Source organism: Bos mutus, chromosome 4 (genome assembly GCF_027580195.1).
Source record: "Bos mutus isolate GX-2022 chromosome 4, NWIPB_WYAK_1.1, whole genome shotgun sequence".
Lineage (NCBI taxonomy): Eukaryota > Metazoa > Chordata > Mammalia > Artiodactyla > Bovidae > Bos > Bos mutus.
In genome coordinates, this window is record NC_091620.1 from 105,067,867 (window position 1) to 105,092,478 (window position 24,612).

At 42.8% G+C, this 24,612-nt stretch overlaps 1 protein-coding gene across 3 annotated transcripts in view; it reads left to right on the top strand.

Moving 5' to 3' along the window:
• SLC25A13 (solute carrier family 25 member 13) overlaps positions 1–24,612 on the top strand; it is a 231,539-nt gene that overhangs the window by 193,148 nt on the left and 13,779 nt on the right. For all 3 annotated transcript variants that reach the window (XM_070369817.1, XM_070369818.1, XM_070369819.1), the window contains 2 exons: positions 942–1,082; positions 23,055–23,193. In XM_070369817.1, the coding sequence (XP_070225918.1) occupies positions 942–1,082; positions 23,055–23,193 (280 nt within the window). The remainder of the gene's footprint in view (positions 1–941; positions 1,083–23,054; positions 23,194–24,612) is intronic.

The following is a 24,612-nucleotide window of genomic DNA, read 5'->3' on the forward strand; positions in this document are numbered from 1 at the left end:
TACATGTGTGGGTCAGCCTTGGTTTGGAAGATATAAAAATGTGATATGTTTGAGACAAGGAATAACAAGTTGAAGTATAGTAAGAATGTAATTGCTTATAATAAATACAGGCTTATAGCTTCAGAATAGCTTAAAATTTCCCTTAGAGTGTGCACTTTAGAGATTTCCACAGATGATCTCGGAGGTGTGGCATCCAGCCATTTGCCAGAATGAGCACATGTTGTTCATAGTTTTGGCTGTAATTGATTTAATGCATATTTTTTGTTTTTACTACTTTGACATTTATCTTGTATGAAAAGAGCAATTCTATACTCAGGTTAATACATAAATAAAATATAACAATACCTAAGGCCATAAAATGGTGTTTGGTGAGGGATCTGATTTTTTAAGAGAAGTCAAAAATAGCTTTCATCTAAGTTTGCCTGTTCTCTGGCAATTTTTGAAATAGTGATGGAATTGTGAAGTATTTATAAAAAAAAAAAAATCATGGGAAAGCCCATGTTCTCCTTGCCCCCTTCCTGTGCTGAGGAAGGCACAGTCATGTCTCTTTAACTGGACACCACTTGACTTTCATTTTGTGGCTGCCTTTGTGTGCTTGGCTTGAGTCTTGTGGTGGCAGTTGATTGCGCTTCAAGGAATGTTTGTCATTGTAGCGAGAGAACTTGGGGAAGACCAACACGAGTCTCTCTGTGTCGGACCAGGTCTCTGGTGTTTGCTCTCTTTCAGCCTCCACGTGAAGGATACAGAGCCTGACCCAAGTCCTCCCAGGCAGGCACTGTATTTTGATTCAAATTCATAATTGCTGTTTTAATTGTTGGGACAAGAATTGAAACTCCAGTCTATTGAGAATATAATATCCTGTGCTCCTTTGAGGAGAATCACTCATCTCTTCCCGAACCACCCTGCTTTATACTAAATCTTTTCTTTTCCTCCTTTTTTAGGCAGGGGGCTCTCAGGTGATTTTCACCAACCCTTTGGAAATTGTCAAGATCCGTTTGCAGGTGGCTGGAGAAATCACCACAGGGCCCCGAGTCAGCGCTCTGTCCGTTGTCAGGGACTTGGGCTTCTTCGGGATCTACAAGGTGAGTCCTGTTAGTCGTTTATTTGAGAGCACGCTCATCTCCTACCCTAGTAAGTGTTCATTGGTGTGAAATTGATTCCTCACATTTGTGTACCTGGAGAAGATCTTCTGCCGGAGCTCATAGGGCATCTTCATGCCAGTTAGGAAGAGGTGCCCCTTCCTGGCATCTGCCAAGTAGCTGTCCTTAGAAGACATAAATCAAGGATGAATGTGATGCCGTGACCCCCACACACAGTTTGCCACGGCACTGGCTGGAGTTTTGTTTGGATCTGTTCAGGTTCAGTTCAGTTCAGTCGCTCGGTCATGAGGTCGACTCATGGGGTCGACTCTTTGCGACCCCATGAACTGCAGCACGCCAGGCCTCCCTGTCCATCACCAACTCCCGGAGTCCACCCAAACCCGTGTCCATCGAGTTGTTACTGATGTAAAAATCTGGTTCTCAGCGCTGCTGCCCACGAATGGTAGCTGCCAGGCTCACAGGGCACCATCTTGCAAGGGAGACGGGCTGAGTTCAGTTTCCCCACACATGCGAAGCCCATACTGCTGCTGCTGCTGCTAAGTCGCTTCAGTTGTGTCCGACTCTGTGTGACCCCAAAAACGGCAGCCCACCAGGCTCCGCCGTCCCTGGGATTCTCCAGGCAAGAACACCGGAGTGGGTTGCCATTTCCTTCTCCAATGCATGAAAGTGAAAAGTGAAAGTGAAGTCGCTCAGTCGTGTCCAACCCTCAGCGACCCCATGGACTGCAGCCCACCAGGCTCTTCCGTCCATGGGATTTTCCAGGCAAGAGTACTGGAGTGGGGTGCCATCACCTTCTCCAAAAGCCCATACTAGATCCGGAATTTATGTTCTGATCCTGTCATTCCAAACCTCTCCGCATGTGTGCCTTGTCATAATTGTTTTGTGTGCCAGCCATTTATCATTTAGGAAATAGTTTTTGAGAACAATTGCAAAACAAAAACTTTAGAAGATTCTTCAAATTTGTTATTTACACTTTTCTGCCAAAGAAGTTGTAATGAACTAGAACTAGCTTTATATTATGCCCTGCTGTAAGGCTTCATCAAACATAAGATGTTCACTGTTTTTCAATGAGAAGATTTAAAAAAAACAGTTTCATGGCCAATTTGAATAAGTAAACCTTCAGGGATATAAGAAGGTAAGTCAAATGTCTACTTAAAATATCTTTCATTTATTTACACATAGATATATAAAATCACATTGTACAGAATTAATGTAGCTTTTTTCTATGTAAACATATCTAGAAATATTTAATTCTTCATATGAGTTTTGAACCAGTTTCGTGATCACCACTTAATCCACATTTTGAATCAGCAGTTCATATGGTTTTGCAAAGCCTGCCATCTTCATTTTCATTCCACACTGACAAGAGGAAGGCCTTTTGAATGTTGTGTAATACTGGCCCAGGAAACCTTGTCCCACAGACACGTAACATTAGAGTTGTTCCTTTTTTTTTCTATTCCCAATTTATCCTGAATGGATATAAATGGTCCATGTGTAACATACTGCCTTTTCAAGTGAACTTTCAATGCCTAGTTTTGCCATTCAGCACAGCATTTATAGAAGTATCCCCTAGGAATATTTTTTTATCCTTTTCTTTATAACTCAGTTTTTTAGGTGACCTTGGTAAACAATCAGCGTGAGTGATAACTGAGGTTGTTTCAAGCAAGTCTGCCTTCCTCACCTGGAACTCTAGACTTCTCAAGGTCAAGCAGTGGGAAGAGTACTCCAAGATCTGAGCCTTTGTGAGGATCAAATATGATGTGATGCCCTCTTAGTGTTTTAGGGAGAACCTTGCCCTTTATTTAGACATCTTGTAGTGTTTAAGAATAAACATGTTGATTTTTTAAAAGTGATTTTATGTATGTATGTATTTTTGGCTGTGCTGGGTCTTCATTGCTGTGTGGGCTTTTCTCGAGTTGTAGCGAGCAGGGGCTACTTTCTAGCTTGGTGCCCAGGCTTCTCATTGCAGTGGCTTCTTTTGGTGTGGAGCACCACCCTAGGACACCTGGGCTTCCGTGGTTGCAGCCGTGGGCTCCGTAGCTGTGGCTCTTGGGCTTAGTTGCTCTGTGGCATGTGGGATCTTCCTGGATCAGGGATCAAAACCTGTGTCTCAAAGCCCTGCACTGGTAGGCAGGTTCTTCACCACTGAGCCACCAGGGAAGTCCTATGCTGGTATGTTTTTTTAAGTAGCACTTAAAATGCTCAGTGTGATCGTGCAATGGAACACGATTTACCAAATTGTGATCCAGCTGTAAGACATGAACAGTATTGTCATGAGGCATAGCATTCATTATCAATTGGAAGAAAAGTCATCTTCTGTTCTGAATCTTTAGGCTCGTGCAGACTTTGACATGATATAGCAGCATGTCATTCTGACAAGATGCCAAGCAGTCTTTCAGTGGCTGGTCTGGTAAAAAGCACTTAGGTGCTATAGCAATGGCTGCTATCGAAGTGTCTAGATGGATAAAACGTTAAAACTTGTTTGCTGACACAGAAGTAGAGACTGTTAAACTACCTGCAAATGATACAAGACTGAGACTCAGTCCTTTTCATCTTCATAGTATTTCATAATCTTAATCCCCTTTAACACCCCTTGGAAGGAGTCGGTCTCCTAGTTTTGTAGTTAGGAGAACAGAGGTGCCAACGGTGGTATCTGAGCCGAAATTGAGGCTCAAAAGTTTCTTGTTTCCACTTTTGTGCGAAAATGGCTTTCTTGACATGAGCAGGATTGCTCAAGTTTGAGCAAGAGACCTCTCCCATATAAAGTTAGTTTAATTACTAGCCTGGTGTCTTAATCTAGTTCAGAGGCATTCCACAGGCCTGGCTGCTGCCTTTCAAAACACTGCTTTCGGTGTATTGGTAATTACCAAGTGAAGTCACTAACAATTTGAGCTTTGAGCTTCTGGAAACTTGATTGCCTTGTGAGAGAATGACCTGGCAGGCAGGCCCTTCCATTCTGCTGGCCACGGGTGTCCTCAGCAGATCACCTCTCCACTCACTCAGTCTGATTGGGCTGTGTCGCCACCCTGGCTCATTCTCATTTGTTTTGTCCCACTTTCCAGCCTTAGGTTTTCTCTCCCGTGAGTTTCCTTTTCTCTGGGCTTATCTACTTTGCCCCAATCCTCTGTGGTCAGAAATCTCTATTGATTCCAGGTCCTGTCTTTGAGGCGCATTGCCTGGAGAATCCCCATGGACAGAGGAGTCTTTGGGGCTACAGTCTGTGGGGTCGCAAAGAGCTGGACACGACTGAGTAAAGGGACTTCCCTGATGACCCAGTGGCTAAAGCGCCATGCTCCTAGTGCTGGGGGCCCAGGTTTGATCCCTGGTCAGGGAACTAGATCCACATGCAGCAATACAGATCAAAGATCCTGCATGCCTCAACTAAGACCCGGTGCAGCCAAAAAAAAAAAAAAAAATTTCTTTTAGGGCTTCCCTGGCAGCTCACCTGGTAAAAAAAAAAATCCACCTGCAGTGCAGGAGACCCCAGTTCTATTCCTGGGTCTGGAAGATGTCCTGGAGAAGGGAACGGCTACCCACTCCAGTATTCTGGCCTGGAGAATTCCGCAGACTGAGGAGCCTGGCGGGCTACAGTCTGAGGGGCCACGGAGAATCGGCCGTGCCTGAGCGACGTTCACAGCTTCAGCATTGCTATGTGCTGTGCCAAGTCGTTGCTTCAGCATACCTCTTTTCAGTGCTCAAGTTTTCTCTGTTTCTAGTCTTGGTGCCAAGTAGAAAATTGTCAGTGACCTGGGGTGACTAATACTGTTAAATCTGGTTCAGTGTCCCTCTGTTAAGTCTTGAAACAGAGGAAGGACCTCTATCCTAGTTTTAGGTGGGCCAGATAGTCTTCCTTTTCCTTCCATGGCCCCTTTTGTTTGCTGCTGTTAACATGACAATGTGGGGCCTAGGAGGGCTGAGGGGAGGCTCTGTCTGTGTGTTTAGACCTGCAGTGTTTAACCTCACTTAATTGGACTTAACCAGGCTTTCTGTTTTTCTCCTGAATTGACTTGCAAAATACCCGGCTATTCTAACTGTGACTTCCCAGTAAAAGGTAATTAGAATAGTTGCTTTCGATATACATTTGCAACTGAAAAAATGTGGATGTGGTAAACATTTCACATTCCTAAAGCTAGAAATAGTTTAGATAGAAGCAGACTGTAAACAAAACACCTCCCATTTTGGTAACATTTAGAGAGATTGTTACAATTCAGAGTCCACAGGTGATTGAAGTAAAGGCAGGTAATTAATTGTCCTTGAAAGAGCTATTTGAATATAATGTAGTTTTTAAAAATCTGCAACTTTTTAAATATATTAAATATATATACTACTACTTTTAAATATGTATACTACTTTTTAAATATATATACTACTTTTCTTAAACCATGAGTTGGTATTTCCCTTTCATTAGGTAACTATAAGCAAAATAAATTCTATAAGTGATATGTATCTACTTTTGATTATTGCTTTTCCTTAGGTGCCAACAGAGCTTTATTTAGGGCATAGATTGCACCTTCTTAATGAAATAGGATTTATTTCATGTTAAATGGTCACACAGTTAAGATAGACTGAAAGATGCTTCCTTATGAAGCAATGGAATAATTCATGGCTCTTTTTGAGAACAAAAAGTGGTCAGTGAAGCAATCAAGCTTTGTTGAAAATTGTTTTCAGATTGTGTAATTGCAAATCAAAGACTTCCATCTAGCATGGAAGGTCACCTAGGAATATGAGCCCTCTCTGCTGTTTTCTAATCAAAGGCCTCTGTCCCACTGTATTTGACAGAGTAAGTCATCCCTTCAGTACCCATAGGGGCAGATGCTCAAGTCCCTTATATAAAATGGTGTAGAATAATGAATACAGTTGGTCTTCTATGCACAGGCTTCACATTCAGCTGTATATTCCATCCAAATTCCTGGATGTTGTGTTTGTGTTCTCATTCGAAGTGTGTATGTAAAGGAGTTATTGGAGCTACTGTTCATAAAATCAGAAAGCAAGTAACGAAATATGTTCTTGATTCAGTTCGGTTCAGCTGCTCAGTCCTGTCTGACTCTGTGAACCCGTGGACTGCAGCACGCCTGGCTTCCCTGTCCACCACCAACTCCCGGAGCTTGTGCAAACTTGTGTCCATCGAGTCGATGATGCCATCCAACCATCTCATCCTCTGTCATCCCCTTCTCTTCCTGCCTTCAGTCTTTCCCAGCATCAGAGTCTTTCCTAAGAAGTCAGTTCTTTGCATCAGGTAGCTAAAATATTAGAGCTTCAGCATCAGTCCTTCCAATGAATATTCAGGACTGATTTCCTTTAGGATTGACTGGTTGGATCTCCTTGCAGTCCAAGGGACTCTCAAGAGTCTTCTCCAACACCACAGTTCAAAAGCATCAATTTTTGACTGCTCAGCTTTATGCTCCAACTCTCACATCCATACATGACCACTGGAAAAACCATAGCCTTGACTGTACGGACCTTTGTTGGTAAAGTAATGTCTGTGCTTTTTAATATGCTGTCTAGGTTGATCATAGCTTTTCTTCCAAGGAGCAAGGGTCTTTTAATTTCATGGCTGCAGTCACCATCTGCAGTGATTTTACAGCCCAAGAAAATAAAGTCTCACTGTTTCCATTGTTTTCCATTTGTATGCCATGAAGTGATGGGACTGGAGGCCTTGATCTTCGTTTTTTGAATGTTGAGTTTTAAGCCAGCTTTTCACTCTCCTCTTTCACTTTCATCAGGAGACTCTTTAGTTCCTCTTCACTTTCTGCCATAAGAGTGGTGCCATCTCCATATTTGAAGTTATTGGTATTTCTCCCTGCAACCTTGATTCCAGTTTGTGCTTCATCCAGCCCAGCATTTCACATGATGTGTACTCTGCATATAAGTTAGATAAGCAGGGTGGCAATATACAGCCTTGATGTACTCCTTTCCCTATATGTAACCTGTTGTTCCATTTGGAGTCTATTGTTCCATGTCCAGTTCTAACTGTTGCTTTTTGACCCGCATACAGGTTTCTCAGAAGGCAGGTAAGGTGGTCTGGTATTCCCATCTCTTTCAGAATTTTCTACAGTTTGTTGTGATCCACACTGTCAGAGGCTTTCGTGTAGTCGATAAAGCAGAAGTAGATGTTTTTCTGGAATTCTCTTGCTTTTTCGGTGATCTAACGGATGTTGGCAATTTGTTCTGTGGTTCCTCTGCCATTTCTAAATCCAGCTTGAACATTTGGAAGTTCACTGTTTATGTACTGTTGAAGCCTAGCTTGGAGAATTTTGAGCATTACTTTGCTAGCGTGTGAGATGAGTACAATTCTGCAGTAGTTTGAACATTCTTTGGCATTGCCTTTCTTTGGAGTTGAAATGAAAACTAATCTTTTCCAGTCCTGTGGCCACTGCTGAGTTTTCTAAATTTGCTGGCATATTGAGTGCAGCACTTTCATAGCATCATCTTTTAGGATTTGAAATAGCCATCACCTCCACTAGCTCTGTTCATAGTGATGCTTTCTAAGGCCCACTTGACTTCACCTTCCAGGATGTCTGGTTCAAGGTGAGTGATCACACCATTGTGATTATCTGGGTCATGAAGCTCTTTTTTGTACAGTTCTTCTGTGTATTCTTGCCACCTCTTCTTGATATCTTCTGCTTCTGTCAGGTCCATACCAGTTCTGTCCTTTATTGTGCCCATTTTTGTATGAAATGTCCCTTGGTATCTCTACTTTTCTTGAAAAGACCTCTAGACTTGATTATTCTGCTAGTTATCTCAAAGGGATATTGTTTGGTCTTTTAAAGTGAAAATACAAGTTTGTTTCAAAACAAAATCAAATAATTCATAAATGTCTGTGAGAATGTAAAATTTTCTCTTTACTCCTTACCTTTCTATTTTCCCTTTAAAAGATTACCACTGCATATATTTTTTATAAGTAATTTAAATTTTTATTTATTTCTCTCCTCCCTCTCTCTGTCCTATCACAATTTGTACACACACACACATCAATATTATATCTGTGTTTTTTTAACAAAAACAAAATCCGTTTGAGCACAGTGTATCTTAATGTTCTTTTCTCATTTAATAACTGTATACAGTGTTGTGTTTTGTTTTGTTTTGTTTTTAAGCAGTTTCTTACTGATGAGTACTTGTTTCTAGTTTGGGGGCATTACAAGCAATGACAGAGTGAACATCCTTGCAGATATTGTGATATACTTTTGTGAATAAATACAGTGAATCCCTAGCAAGTAAATCGTTAGGTTAAGGGGCATGTGCAGTTGTTAGCATTAGTAGATTTTGTCAAATCCCATCAGTTTGTCACTTTTATCTTAGCAATGTACAAATATGTCAGAGTAATTTCTGAAGATAGCAGTTTATAAAAATACCTGCTTTTGTGAGTTCTTAGCCCCACATAAGGAAAACAAGTGTTTAGTCATGGCTTGGAGGACATTGTGCCATGCTAATTTTCTAATATCAGGGGATGTTTATATGGCTTTACAACCGCCAAAGCAGTAATTCATCCATCTTTCTCTTTCACCTGAAGCTCTGTGAAAGCTTCCTTGTGGGTTTCTCTGTTTTAACTCTTAACTCCCTCAAGTCCATAGTCCCCACAGCAGCCAGAGTGATCTAAATTTAAAATATAAGTCAGATTAACTCATTCTGACTGTTTGCCTGGCACTGGTCTAGTTGTTTAGAATGTCACTATGAAAAGCCAAGTCCCTGCTGACACTTTTGTGGGTAAAAGAAGTCAGCCATTCAGAAGACTATATGACATCAAGTGAGGCTGAGAACCTTGAAGAAAAAGGAGGCAGGATGAAGGGATGGAGAAGGGCCAACTCCAGATGAAAGATGAAAGTGGGGGTGGGGGGTGGGCATGCTTTTAATAGGGCTTCCCTAGTTGTTCAGATGGTAAAGAATCTGCCTGCAATGCAGGAGACCCATGGCTACCTACTCCAGTATTCTTGCCTGGAGAATTCCATGGACAGAGGAGCCTAGTGGATCAGTTCAGTTCAGTCGCTCAGTCATGTCCGACTCTTTGTGACCCCATGAACCATAGCACGAGAGGCCTCCCTTTCCCTCACCAGCTCCCAGAGTATACCCAAACTCATGTCTGTTGACTCGGTGATGCCATCCAACCATCTCATCCTCTGTCGTCCCCTTCTCCTCCTGCCCTCAATCTTTCCCAGCATCAGGGTCTTTTCAAATGAATCAGCTCTTCGCATGAGGTGGCCAAACTATTGGAGTTTTAGCTTCAGCATCAGTCCTTCCAATGAACACCCAGGACTAATTGCCTTTAGGGTGAACTGGTTGGCTCTCCTTGCAGTCCAAGGGACTCTCAGAGTCTTCTCCAACACCACAGTTCAAAAGCATCAGTTCTTTGGTGCTCAGCTTTCTTTATGGTCTAACTCTCACATTGATACTTGACTGGGACATAATAGAGCGGTCAGAAAGGCATCTCTGAGATGATGACATTTGAGAAGAAACCAGAGTCAAGAGGAGGCTAGTGTGCCCAACAGAAACCATGTCTCTAGTGGAAACTTGTCTAGCAGCTTCTGTGCTACTGCATGTATATCCCAGCCCCGGCCCCTTCCCTGCTGGCCCGTCCTCTCCAGTCTGTGCCCTGGACCCCGCTCTCCACCTCCCTGCCTACTCTGCTCACTACACTGGCCGCCTTTCCTCTGCAGATCCTTCAAGCTCATCCCTTCATTTTCAGTTGCCTGAAGGCTCTTCCCCTCACATCTTAGCCCCGCAGATACCTGCTTGGAAGGACACCATGTCCCTGGCTGTCACAGCCCCTTATCCAGGTCTCTAAGCAGCCCATCACCCCCTGACACTCCCCTCTTGCCTCTCCTCTTCCAAAGTGAACTGTGATAGCAGAGACCTCGCTTACTCACTGCTGCGTCCTTGTGACAGCTTCTGGCGCGCGAGTAGACATTTGATCGATATTCATTGAGCAAATGAATGGTAAGCAAAAGCCAGATGTTGCCAAGTTATATAGCAAGGATATGAAAGCACAGAAAGAGGATAAGTTGACAAGTAGGGACCAAAGAAAACTAGGACACTGGGGAAGTTGAATGTGAAGGAAATAGCTAATTAGCTGAGAGATCGCTTTCCCGAGCTCTGAGGCCTCCATTTATTTATCCACAAGCTTTGCCCTGGGCACTGGAAATATGAGAGTGAACTCTAATGCATATTTTTTTTGGATTATCTATTTATTTATTTGGGTTGTGCTTGCGTCTTCGTGGCTGCGTGGGCTTTTCTCTAGCTGCGGTGTGTGGGCGTCTCCTGTTGCAGGGCGTGGGCCCTAGGCACGCAGGCCTCAGTAGTTACAGCCCACAGGCTCAGTGGTTGCAGTGCACGGGCTCAGTTGCATGTGGGATCTTCCCAGACCAGGGCTTGAACCCGAGGCTCCAGCATTGGCAGGTGGATTCTTTACCATTCAGCCACCAGGGCATCCCTAATGTATGGTTTAGGAAGTAGTTTACCATCTCGTGGGAGCAGCAGACAGGTAACGAGATCGCTGGACTACATGTGCAGTGGAGAAGGGCTGTCAGAGGGTCAGCCATGCAGCGTTCCAACAGAGATAGAGCTGACACATAGTAAGAAAGCCAGGAAGGCTTCCAAAGGGGAGATGGCATTGAAAGATGAGGTGTAGTTAGCCAGGGAGAAGGCAGAGACAGACGGCATGATCCGGTTTGTGTTGAGGAGGGGTCATTCAGCATCAGTGTGGAGAGTGCTGTGTTCAAGAGCAAGAGGAAGGCTGGGGATGGTGGGGAGGAGGGCTGACCATGGCCTAAACTAGGGCGTGATGGTGTGTGTGTTGGGGGGGTGTGTTTTTCGGGGGAGGTGATCTATTTAAAGGGTATGTGAGAGTTACACTTACCAAGTCTTGGAAAGTAATGAAACAAGAAAAGTATAGGAAGATTAAAAGCCAGATTTCTGGCTTGAGCATCTGGTGGATGATGATACTGTAAATTTTGTAATTTCATAATATTTGACAAGCTGCAAGAGACCTTAAAAGACCTTCTGTTTGGTGTTACCTTTATAACTGAGGAATCAAAGCACAGAAATCTCAGGAGAATCAGCTCGGTGATTGGCAGGTGGAGGTACAGCTGGACCGAGACTTCTCCTGACTCCGTCTGGTGGTGTTCTTACTCTACCTGCTGGATGTAGGGCTCGAGCCTTGTCAGAGGACGGGGGCTTGAGATGTTCTTTAGGGGTCATGTGCGTGCATGAGGCTGTGAGAGTGGGTACGACCCCCAAACCAATGGGACACCAATGATGGAACTCAACAACGGCCCGCGTTTGGGTGCAGGAATAAGTAAGTGTGGGGCAGAGGGTAGTAGAAACAGCTGTCCAGTGGAGAACTGGGAGGAACAGGTGGGAGCCCCAGGAGTGACGAGCTGGAAGTGGAGGAGAAAGAGGTGAGTGCTTTTCAAGTCCTGCAGAGACCAGGGGACTGAAGTCCAAGAAAAGGCCCGTGAACTGAAAGATGGAAGTCACCAGTTATCTTTCATGAATCAATTTAAGGAGAATGGCAGAGGTAGAAACCTGGAGGAGAAAAAATTCACAGATACAAACCACTCAGCCTAAAGATTGAGAAACAAAAGGGAAAGCATATAGCAACTGGAAGAAAAAATGGAGCCGAGCAGCAACGTTAGCAGGGAGAAGAGGTTGGGAGATTTATTGTTTTTGTTTTTTCTTAATTTTGTTGGGAGAACCATGCCTGTCTGTAGACAGAAGAGTCACTGATGATGGAAGGATTTGAAAAATCTGAAAATATAGCAGGGTCAGATATGGTGCTAGGACTTTCAGGAGGGGCAGAGGCAGGGTCCAGCCTTAGGTGTGTATGTGTGTGAGTGAGTGTGTTAATGTGTGCACACAAGCTCTTTAGGGCCAATGCTCACTCTGAGCTAGGCATCATGCTTAGCGCTTTATACAGTTTACATCATTTAATCCCTATTACAGCCTATTCTGGGCTCCCCTGATGGCTCAGACAGTAAAGAATCCACCTACAATGCGGGAGACCTGGGCCTGATCCCTGGGTCGGGAACATCCTCTGGACAAGGAAATGGTAACCCACTCCAGTATTCTTGCCTGGAGAATCCCATGGACAGAGGAGCCCAGTGGGCTATAGTCTAGGGGGTCGAAGAGAGTTGGACATGACTGAGTGACTAACAATTACTTACAGCCTATGATGCAGATAGTTGTTTTGTTTTTAAGCAGTTCCAAGTTACAGTTGAGGAAAGGAACACATGATGGGTTTAGGTAATTTTTCTAAGGTGGTATACCTTATAAGGAAGTGGGAGGCTGGGTTTCAAACTCAGTGCAATCTCTCTGTGGAATGCAAGGTATCACATAGAGATATCAAGCCAGGTAAGAGAGAGCCTGTGCCTGGTAGATAATGCAAGGAAGTCCAAAGACAAGGTTCCGTGCTATGCACAGATACGGAGCAGTGCACAGGTCTGGTGTCACTGTTGACACTCGCTTGCTAAAGAAATGGAAATAAAAAGAACTCCTGCTGCTGCTACTGCTAAGTTGCTTCAGTCGTGTCCGACTCTGTGCGACCCCAGAGATGGCAGCCCACCAGGCTCCCCCGTCCCTGGGATGAGAGGTCACTAAATGCCATGGATTGTGTGATAGTTTAGGCTAGGGTAGTTAAAGGATCATTTTTTCCCTAATTGCTTTTAATACCAAATGCTTTTTTAAAACGTTAGATGCTGCTAAGTCACTTCAGTCGTGTCTGACTCTGTGCGACCCCATAGACAGCAGCCCACCAGGCTCCCCGATCCCTGGGATTCTCCAGGCAAGAACACTGGAGTAGATTGCTATTTCCTTCTCCAATGCATGAAAGTGAAAAGTGAAAGTGAAGTTGCTCAGTCATGTCTGACTCTGTGCGACCCCATAGACGGCAGCCCACCAGGCTCCACCGTCCCTGGGATTCTCCAGGCAAGAACACTGGAGTGGGTTGCCATTTCCTTCTCCAGTGCATGAAAGTGAAAAGTGAAAGTGAAGTCACTCAGTCGTGTCCTACTCCTAGCGACCCCATGGACTGCAGCCTACCAGGCTCCTCTGTCCATGGGATTTTCCAGGCAAGAGTACTGGAGTGGGGTGCCATTGCCTTCTCCGAAAACGTTAGATAGAATGACTCAATTTTGCTTTGTTTTGTTGTTTAGAATAAGCACGTTATCTTTGATCTTATATCAGCTCTTTAAATTATAGAAATTAAAACTATCCATTGTGAGGCAATTCTGTTTCCTTAACTCTTACATTGACCAACGTAGCAGTTCACAGTCTGCCTGCCTTGTGGAGAGACACATAATCTGACAGTGAGCCAAGTGGCTATCATTCCAAATGATAGTACTGAAAAATAACTGTGTGCCTTCCTGATAACTTTGTCATTAATATCTGCCATAAAATGAACATTTAGGACATTTTGTCTTATTAAAAGGCAAAATTTTAGGAATTAAAGAGTATCAAGTACATCAAGAAGCCAGGTTTTGTATCTAATGTGGTGTGAGCTTGTGTCTAATATTCAAAATGATGTAATATTGTCCATATTGTGCTTAGAAGTTTGCATTAAAAGAAAATAAACTGGAAGAAAATATTTTAAAAATCTATCTGTTCCTACATTTCAGATGCATTATCTGTAAAAAGAGGATAATAGTACCTACACTTGTAACAGCAAATAAAATGGGACACTGTGAAAAAATATTTTTTTATTAAATGATGCCTAAAGGAACTGAATGTGCTGAACAGGACTAGAAAAGATCCTTTAAAATATTACAAAATGGTTAGTTTTTTTCATCATTCTTCCATTCATTCACCAAATATTTGTTGAGGGCTGACCTTCTATGAGGTGTGCTGAGTTATGTAGATGAGTGTGGCCTCATTGCCTTCAGAGTGATGAGTGTTAAGGGAGGTGAGAGAATAATTTTAGTGCCGTAAAGTTCTTTCAAAAGTTAATGTTAACAGGTAGTATAGTTTTTAAAAGAAGAAAGCTCATCTATAAAAAGGTATGTAATAACAGAACACAGGGAGGCCGGGTGTGCTGCAATTCATGGGGTCGCAAAGAGTCAGACACGACTGAGCAACTGAACTGAACTGAATCTCCTAGCCTCATGCTATGGGTAACCTATTTTTCTAGAGCCAAACATTTTTATCAAGTTAGTATTTTTATTTTGTTGTTGTTTCTTTGTTTTTGTTTTTTGCTAAGTACCTGCAGGATTAGTTTCAACAAAACACTTTTTTATTTTAGCTTAACTTTTGGAATATAATTTGCTGTCCTTTATATTTAGAAGTACTGAAACGATGCTACCAGTCTACTGTTCGTAGAGGGCTCTGAATATATTTTCCAAAAGTGATAGGTATATTTCTTATAATTTGTTCTTTCATTTCTCTGGTTTCTAATTTTGACCATGGTCTGTATTTAAAAGATGGCTAACTTGAGAGATATGCATTGAATATAAAATAAAGGAGATATGTCTTGTGACAGCCAGAGTCCTATGTGGGGTCTGATCAGTGTAGCAAACAACTTTAAATTTACTTAATAGGATTAGGTCTTTTGCCAAATAGAAGATTTGCTCTTAGCCTGGTAAATGTAGAACTCTCTCTGTGATTCATGTAGAAACCATATAGGAGTCATACTCCAGCTGCCAGCTTTTTAAAGACTATGTCAACTATTTATATTTTCCTGTTTGACAGGACAGTGTGCTTTACATTGATAATAGTAATTATCTTTATATCATCACTTTTTTCATTGAAGATGCTTGTACTAGGCACTTCGTATTAATCATTGGATTTAAATTAAATCTTATGTCAGTACAAATGTTCCTCACTGGTTTTGGAGAGGAACTTGAGGTGCAGAGATTTTAAGAACTTTGCCCAACATACGGTAGTTAAGTGGCAGAATAATGATCTGAGCCCAGGTTTCTGACTCTGCAGCCTGTATTCTTGCTCTTGCAGTATCCTGGCCATTGATGTGGAGTTGGCAGAATTCAGATATAGAGCCACATTTGAGATGATGTATTTTGACTATTTCTTTGAATGCAGTCTACCTCTTCTCATCCTCTTTGAGAGGACTTGCATGTAGATGTGCATAAGTGTGTGTGTGTGTGTGTAACTGAATCACTTTGCTGTACACCTAAAATTAATGCAGTCTTGTAAATCAAATATAGTTGAGTAGAAAAGCTTTTTTTTTTTTTTTAATGCTCTCTTATACTATCTAGACAGCATGGAAAATTGCTTTGTTTCTGAGTGGAGGGAGAGAGAAGGGGGAGGGGGGAACCCTTCCCCTAAGCATCAGGAGTGCCAAGCTTGTCTCACATGAGTTTACATGAATTTATGTTTCTTGAGTGATATGAAAGCTCTCAAGATATAGGAATTTATTTTTAAATAACCTTGAATTGGTAGTGCCTCTAGCTACCTGAGAGAAGAACACAAGTTTTCTCAAGAGGAACCCACCCTGAGCTCAGATGTTAAAGAATTTTCATAGATAATGTTCCAAGGAAAATGAGCAGCTCTTAAACATCTCAAATCACACAAGGAAACGAGGCACTTTAAAAAGAGGTGGCAGACGCAACCTGACAGCATTTTAAACCTTCAAAGATTCAAAATTTCAAAATTATTGTAACTATAAAGTGAATTTTTTTAATGTAGAAGTGAAAATATTTATGATGATTGAAATTTAAAATTCAGCCTTTAACAGCCAATTAAACGCAGCTGAAGAGAGAATTAGTGAATGTGAAGATAAGAGAATTACTTGGAATAGAGACATAGAGTGGTACACAGGGAATTGTGAGCTGGTTTAATATGGGTATAAACAAAAACCAGGAGGAAATGATGGCTGAAAATTCTCTGCAACTATTGGAAGCTATCAATCTAGAGATTCAAGAAGTACAGCAAATCCCAATCTGGATAAATTAATCCAGACTAGACATATCGGAATGAAGCTGCTAAACACTGAAGCTGAAGAGAAGCTGAAGGGTGGCTGGAGAGGAAAGCAGATTGTCTTTAAAGGGGAACAGTTGAACTGTTGGCTAACTTAGAAGCAGGAACAGAGGAAGCTGGAAGTCATTTGAATGACATTGTCAGTGTGTACAGAAAAAAAAAAGCCTTTCAACCTAGAATTCTGTGGCCTCTGAAAATGTCTTCCAGGAACAGGGTAAAATAAAGATATTTTTTTAGACTAGCAAAACTCTGAAAACATATCATTGGTAGAATCTTCCCAAAGGAAATTCTAGAATGCACTTCAGGTAAGACGAAAGTGATTCCAGCTGATAGTTTGGAGATGGACCAAGGGATGAACAGCAAAGAAAGTGGTAAATATTTACTCTAAATGACTTTGCCTGAATTTAAATGTAATACTATATATAATGGTAATTATAATGCTTAATGTAAGTTGAGCTAGAATTAAATACATAACCATAAGATGCAGTTGCTTGTAATTTAAATAGTCTAATGTGTAAGTATCATATAAGAGGAAGGTGAAGACTACAGAGTATTAAAATGTTCAGGATCTAAACCTGGGGACTAGAAACAGAGTGTGCAGCTTGTAAATGAGTAGCATGGAGAAGCTGGGGGCAAAGAAGGCAAGAAAGGAAAGAAAAATTGAAAACATGGGGCAGAAAGATTGAAAACATGGGACATAGTTTACAGATGAGCTTTGTGAAGAAGACAAGACGTGTTTGAGACTAAAGTCCCATGTGGTAAAGCTCTCCATCCCATCTGAATGATGAGCATCACTGATGGCCAAGCAACATGCAATGGTAGAAGACTAGAGAATTACACCTGGCACAGGTGTGGCATTTCCTACCCAAATCCCTCAAGTTGTCAAGGTGCTTTTGTTAGGACTGCAATGAAATTAAAGAGACACCAATATCCTAAAAGTCCCTGGACTAAAGAAAGCAAAGAATAAGCATTGAGATTGTATATACAGGTTGATGTTAATTTCAGCGTCACATACATGGAGTCTCCGGTTGTTGACTGGTTGATTCGGCTTTAACACCAGTGACACAGCATAACAGGCAAGGTGCCAGTGGTGTTTCTCAGTAAGATGCTGAAATGCACCCTTTTCAAATCCTTAACTGTCCCTTGACTGGGTGGGAGAGGTGCTGCCAGGTTGAGTATCCAAGGGTTAACTCGCTTGGGAGAAACCAAGAGGAATGCTCAAGGATCAAGACATGACATGCCGCCCATTGTTTGCAGCTCCAGGATCAAAATATACAATTATACATGCCAAATAAATTCTAAACCTGGAAGGCAGGAAAAGAGGGGTGGCTCTGCCTACAGGTGCCAGAAGCATTAAATAACCTTCCCAGACAAGGTGCACCACTGTTGGCCTGAAGGCTGCAGGGTCCCCCCGGTCTGGCATTTTCCCTCGTGTTAGACAATGTGAATTCACTGCAGGAGTCTCTGTTAAGCCTCCGTCTCCCAGACCTGCTGGCTCCTGGTGCCGGGCCCTGACACAGAGGTGCCTTTGTGAGTGTAATTACCTTCCCCTGTATTAGAAGGAGTCTGTTTGGAGTTCTGTTTGTAGGTGCAGCTAGAATAGGCAGGAATTAGCATGTGAAAAGATCTGCCCTGGCCCTGACTTCTTTATCAGCCACCATCCTTCAGGATTTTTTCCCCTGCCTCGGATTATCGGGCAGGTGTGATACCATCCAAGATGAAGAGCTTTCAAAGAAGGAGAAAGACACTGGAGATAGCAACGTGTATGTGTGTGTAAAATACAAATCCTGTTGTGTTACATCTTTAGACAATTTCATGCCAGACAGAGCTGGCAGAGTAAACTTGGGTGGATGATTCCAGCAACTTAAGAACTGATTAAAGTTCCCTTGGGCTTTCACCATAGTGTTCACATCAGAAAAAAAAAAAAAAATGAGACGCAAAACAAATAATTCCTTTACCCTGGCTGTGCTGTGGCCAGCGTCTCTAAACTGTCTAATTGTCCTGTCCATCATGGACTATTAACGTGGGGATAAGTGAAGTTCCTAGACCTTATCAAATAGAATGGTGATCGAGAGACTCTGGATGGATATGGGGTTGGAATGGAGCCAGAGTTGATAATTAACCTAGATCTGAGTTTTGATTCTACTTCATTCACATATAGGTCTCCCCTAAGATGCCTTTTACTGTTCCTGTGTGTTATTAGTGGGTCTTTTATTAACAAGAAGAAAAAAAAACACATAATTTCCCCTTTTTGGTGAAAGAGTGCTTTAATGGAGAATAAGAAAATTTGATGATTGCATTTTTCATATATTAATTTCCCCCAAGTGATTTTACTGTGTGTACAAAGGAAATTCGGGGCCAGCCAGGGAATGTCTGAGGGCAGAGCTGTCTAGAGCAGGGAAATCTGTGGATTTTTCTTACAGGGAGGAACATTTAAAGATTTATTTTGGGTGGTACACCCTTTGTCATTTATTAATTTTTTAATGGCCAAAGTACTTAATTTTGTGTTGCTGACGCAGGTTTTTGGGCAGCATGGAATGTTTTCTTTTATTATTAAATATAAGGTTGTCTGTTCAGAATGGGTAACGACTTAGTAAAAACTGTACGTGGGGCAGGTAGCGTTTGAGTCAAACAGGTTTCTGTTTTGATGTAGGACGGGAGAAGGGGTGTTCACCACAACGTGAAGGATTTATCAAGGAATCTGGGAAACATTCTCAGTGCTGGAACTTGAAAAGCCTCCCTCACATCCGGCCTCTCTCCGTGGTGCGGGAGCAACAGGTCAGGTGTTGCCTGAGGCAGCCTTACAAATCGGCACCTGCCTTTGTGCCTAGACCTGAAGGAAGTGGTAGGGAAAGGAGACCAGGGAAATTTAATAAGTCTGTGCCTTTTTCCTCAACCCTTTTCAGAGTTAGCTTTCCTTGGGAATTGGGCTTTAACGCCTGGCATGTGAGAGAGGCGAGGGGCACCTCATGGCTAGGGAGAAGCCGTGGGCTGCCAAGAGATGCCCGAGCAGGTGCCAGGAAAGGCAGGGACCACAGACCTCCTCGTCCCCACCAGTCCTCACACTTGCACTGGATTTGATACTTTACCTGGGACTTTAATAATTATTTCCTTGTGGATTCCCAAACCCCTGTTCCCCTGCGGGCCCCAAAGCAGGCAACCTTTGGTCACCCTTTTTGGTAGAAGTGGGAGATTTCGCCTTTAACTTTCCTCCATGCTCCTCTATCGCCCGGCCATATAGCCCCAGGAGATGGTACATCTGTTAGGCCCCAGGGCCCCTTCATAACTCACTCAATGGAAAGTAGAGTTTTTAAAGGTTTTCATTTGTGGACAAGACATCCCTGCTTCTGTGGAGCAGAGATGGTGGCTGTTCCACAAAATATCTTTATTCTTCCATTCTCCTCTTCTCTTCTTTTTTTTTTTTTTTTTCAGATAATCAGAAACCTAAAACCTCTTACAGGGTCTCACCTTGGCTCCAGCACGTGTAACTTATCTGACCACATGGTTGATCCCTGGTAGAAAAAGAGATAACAAATTCCCGACCATTTTTTCCTTTCATGTTTCACAGTATAGCTCCGCCTTTACCTCCGATGGGTTTTGTTTGTTCATTGTGTTTTGATCAAGTCATTTTTCTTCTTAGTCATCTGGAACTGTTTTCAAACATCTCTTAAAGCATACTACACCTCTTGTTAGTCTCTTGTTCTCACAGTGATACATGGCTTATTGCCATGATTTCAGGAAGGCAGAGTTCCTTCTCGGGAAAACCCAGCTGCTTCTTCACTTCGCCTTACTCTTCTGTGTCAGAGTAAGGGATGTTTCTAATTTCAGATCACATATTGGTGTATCCGAAGCCTCTCATTTCTCCTTTTAGTTGTGGTGTTTTCTATGCGACTCAGCAAAGCCAAATCCGTGTCACCAGGAATGTGTCTTAGGCCCTAACAGCCAAGGCATTTGTTGTTTTCTAAATTAAATCAGATGTAGTTTCTGGCTGTACTCTGAAGTAGGCAACAGTGATCCAGGCAGACAGAAGAGCATGCAGCGATCTCAGGATAGCGTCGAGGAGGCGTAGACAGTGTGATGTGTGTGTGCTCAGTCGTGTCTGACTCCGCAACCCCATGGACAGGGCCCTCTGTCCATGGGATTCTCCAGGCAAGAATACTGGAGTAGGTTGCCATTTTTTCCTCCAGGGAATCTTCCTGACCCAGGGATTGAACCCGCATCCCTTGAGGCTCCTGCATTGGCAGATGGGTTCTTTACCACCTTGCCCCTGGGAAGGCCAGACAGTGTGGGGCCGTGTGGAATCCACTCCTTGTCTGTTTTCTACTTACTTTGAAAGAGTGGTGTTTGGGTTTAAATGAATGAAGAGGAGGTATGTAAGAGCTCGCTGTGCCTAGCTTAACCGTCATCAAAGAAGATGCAGAGTGATAGGTGTGCCTTGACTGGTCAGATGAATGAGGCTTTCACTGAGAGGAATCAGGCTGCCCAGGAGACGAACATGGGACAGGGAAGCCATTGCAAAGCCTTGACAAAGGTGAGAATACCGGGTCTAATCCACGGGACAGCCAAAACCATGGTGATGGTGGAGTTTTTGAAACAGCATATAGAAAAGAAATTTAGGCGTTTTGGCTAAGGCTGTGTTAGACCATATCACCCCTCACTTGCCCACAGAAAAGAAAACCAGATAGCATGAGTCGAAGGAGAAGAAAAGGTGTAAATGAACCACAGAAACAGGATCCCAGATGTGGAATGGTTGTTACTATTACTTTTGAAGGTGGCGCTCCAAAACATATATGGTAGTTGTACTGTTTTTCAATTGTTAATATTCTCCTGTATTGTCTGAGATCAGCACTTAATACTTTATAATCAGAGAGGAAAATATGTTAAAGGGAAAATATTACCAGTAGTATTACCAGCGCATATAGACTAGAGTGCTATAGATGCAAAGATTCGGGAGATGAGGTCAATAGTTAAAAACTAATAGATTAGTAAAAAGCAAGCTTTGTGTGAGGAGTGACATCGCTCTAAACAGTTACTCCAAAGTGACTTGTTTAGGAAGTCAGTAAAATGGCACTGTTTCGTTTTGCTTTTTTTAACCATACAGAGGGAGTCAAACATGAAGAAGTTTTAACTGATCTTAATTTGAGATGGTCATTTGGTATCTAATTTGAATGTCTCCTGGACAGACTCTGCTTGTGAGCAAATAGGGAAGAGAACTTACAGGCAGGTTTGGAGGCAAAATAGGGAAGAGGAAGTGAAAATAGACAAACAAATGAGTAACAATATTACCCCTACACAGGAACTCCCCAGATTATAATCTTTAAAAAAACAAATCGTTAGGAAAGGATTGAATGCTGCATGGATACTGGTGTTACCCTGTACTTTTTCCTCTTGAAAAAACTGGGCGAGATGGCAAAAACTCGAGCATCCTGCATTTTGGACCCATCTCTGGCACTGCCTCCAAGGAAGTCCTTTGAGCAAGTCAACAGCAAGGCCCTTAATAAATATGCAGTTGATAGGTTAACTGTCCTGGGCATCATTTTGCACATGTATAAAATGAGGAATTTGGCTCTGATGAATGCTGTGGTTCTTCTTTTCAGTTAGTCATTTAACAGGTTGGGGTTAACAGGAGTGTGGGCTGATTGGCCACATGTGATAGAGATATGTCCTTTATTTATTTATTTAGAATATCTGTACTCACAGTGGGCAGAGGCAGCTTATTAACACATCCATGGGTGAGTTGGTTGAAGAACAGCCAACATGACAGAATCCAGATTCCAAGCATTTGTTCCACTTGGAAGGATGGGCCAAACCAGGATGAAGTTTAATAGGATTAAACATAAAGCCCTGCTTATGTTACTTGTTTAGGGCAATCAATTAAGTTACAGTAGACCTATGTTAATAGCAGTTCCTATGAAAAAGACTAAGGGTTTTATTACCCACAAGCTCAGTGTGAGTCAGGAGTATAATTCGGATGTTAGAGAAGGAAAGGCTACGATAACAGATGTGTAGTGTTAAGGAGCTTTGACAGACTGAAGCCTGGCATCAGGCTAATAGCCGAGATCCAACATCACTAGACCTCAATAAATGTCACGGGCTTGGCTAGATCTGTGGAATCGAATGGATTCATTCCTGTCTTTGAAGAATCTCTCAATTTGGTGAAAATTTTTAGGTATTAGAAATCTGTGAAAGAAATGGTGTTGAAAAGGGGGGCTTTCTTCCCATTTAGCCTACCTAAAACACATTATATGTCTTGTGGTTTTTGGTAGAATTTTATATCATATTTCTGGGCATGCATCAATTTTCAAGGCCTCCCCATAGCATTATTTTGGCACCAGAAATGATTTGGTGAAGACCTTGCCTTAGCTGCTAATTGTTCTACACAGAGCTCTTAAATGTACAGGAATTATTATAAACATTTTAAGGTTTTAGTACAGGCATTTATCAACATTTCATAGACCCTGGAGAGTAGGGTAAGTACATGAATAAATTGGGGGATCCATGAACCCCTTGAAAAGGTATATAATTTTTTACATATGTGTAATTTTTTCTGGGAAAAAATCCAACATTTTCATGAGAGTCTCAAAAACAATACAAAAAACAACCCCCTTGCCCTGCCACCTCTATAATTTGCCCACTTCCAGGTGTATAACGAAGAGGCATCTTGATTGTTGATGCCTACCTTCTGAGAACAAATCCTCCTTGAAATGCCAGTGACCTGCCCTCAGTTAGGGATTTAAAAGGATGTTGCAGGCAGAGTTCCAAAACCATTTTCACCAAAATCTTACCATGAGAATAAGGAAGAACTCTCCCTTCTTGCTCATACCATGCAATAAAATGCTTTATTTTAAATTACAAAATTCTGACTTATTACTTGCAGAATCCGGGTTATATATACTTTTTTCCATTCCCCTTTCAGCTTGTAAGTACACATTTGGTCTTCTCCAGGAATATTTTGTTCTGAGGGAAGTTCCAAAGAAGCTTGATCTTCTCAATGGGATATGTGTTTCATGTGGTTTCTCTTCCTTTGCAAACACACAGGGTGCCAAAGCTTGCTTTCTGCGGGACATTCCTTTCTCGGCCATCTACTTCCCGTGCTACGCTCATGTGAAGGCAGCCCTTGCAAACGAAGATGGGCAGATCAGCCCTGGAAGCCTGCTCTTAGCTGGCGCCATAGCCGGTGAGTGTCCTTGGAGCTCTGCTCCCACCCACGCCCCTGCGCCGGGGTCTTTGCTTAGTTCCTGATGTGAGATGGCCAGAGATTGCTTTGAAGAGCTCCTGAAAAGAAAGGGAAAGAAGTGAATCTTACTTCTGGCAGATCTGGCTGTTAGACAAGCTTAATTCGTTAACTACCTCCCCGCCTACCACCACCAAAAAAAAAAGGGGGGAGGGGGCTCGTTAAAGATCGGTGCATTTTGTAACATTGTCAGATTCCAATTCAAGCTCATGTCCTTTCGTGGGTTTCATTTACTAGTGTAAGAACAAGAACTATTCCGTCAGACTTTTTTTTTTTAAATGTTAATGTGAGAAAAAGAAAGTGAAGTCACTCAGTCGTGTCCAACTCTTTGTGACCCCATGGACTGTAGCCCACTAGGCTCCTCCATCCATGGAATTTTCCAGGCAAGAGTACTGGAGTGGGGTGCTGTTTCCTTCTCCAGGGGATCTTCCCGACCCCGGGGTTGAACCCGGCTCTCCCACATTGTGGGCAGACACTTTACCATCTGAGCCACCAGGGAATCCCTTAAATGTCAATACCTGAGCCCTAAAAGTGTCTAACCGAAGTAATACATAAAAGCTCATCCAGGAAATTTAAGCAATAGTTATCCTCATCGAGAGAAAAGAAATGTAGTGGAACTGGAAGCTGCTTGGGTCCGATTCCAGCTAGCTGTGTAAGGTTATAAGATTGGAGTTTGTGCATGTACTGAATCTCAGCGAGAAGTGACTGTCTGTCTCTAGTGCTACTGTGCAAGTATGAAAGGAAGAAAACAGATGCGGAAGTTGGCTTTTCCATTCCCAATGTAAATCCCTTGAGGAAATCTGGTTATAGCCCCAACAGGAATGACTGTGCTCTTTGAGGCGGCTCCTTGTTTAGAGACTCCAAGGGTAGAACAATCTGGATTATCTCCCCGGGCGGTGACAAACATGTAATGAGCTAACAGACCTTGAGGCAGTCATGGGGTGCCTGGCTTCAAAGTTTCCACACAGGGGTGCTCTCCTCAGACGTGTGGCTTGCCTCTCTGGAGACCTACCCCCTGCTTTGAGAAACTTTCTCCAGTCTTGTGACCCCCTGTGTCCTGCCTGTAGCCTGAGGAGCCCTGGAGGCAGGAACCCCTGGAACTACTCTTTAAATTCCTACTATTCTGTTGGGTGCTGTGCTCAGTCATGTCCATCTTGAACCCAGGTCTCCTGCATTGCAGGCAGATTCTTTACCATCTGAGCCACAAGCTCACGAAGTGAAGGCGTTAGTTGCTCAGTTGTGTCTGACTCTTCACGACCCCTTGGGCTATAGCCCACTAGGCTCTTCTGTCCATAGGATTCTCCAGGCAAGAATACTGGAGTGGGTTGCCATTTCCTTCTCCAGGGGATCTTCCTGACCCAG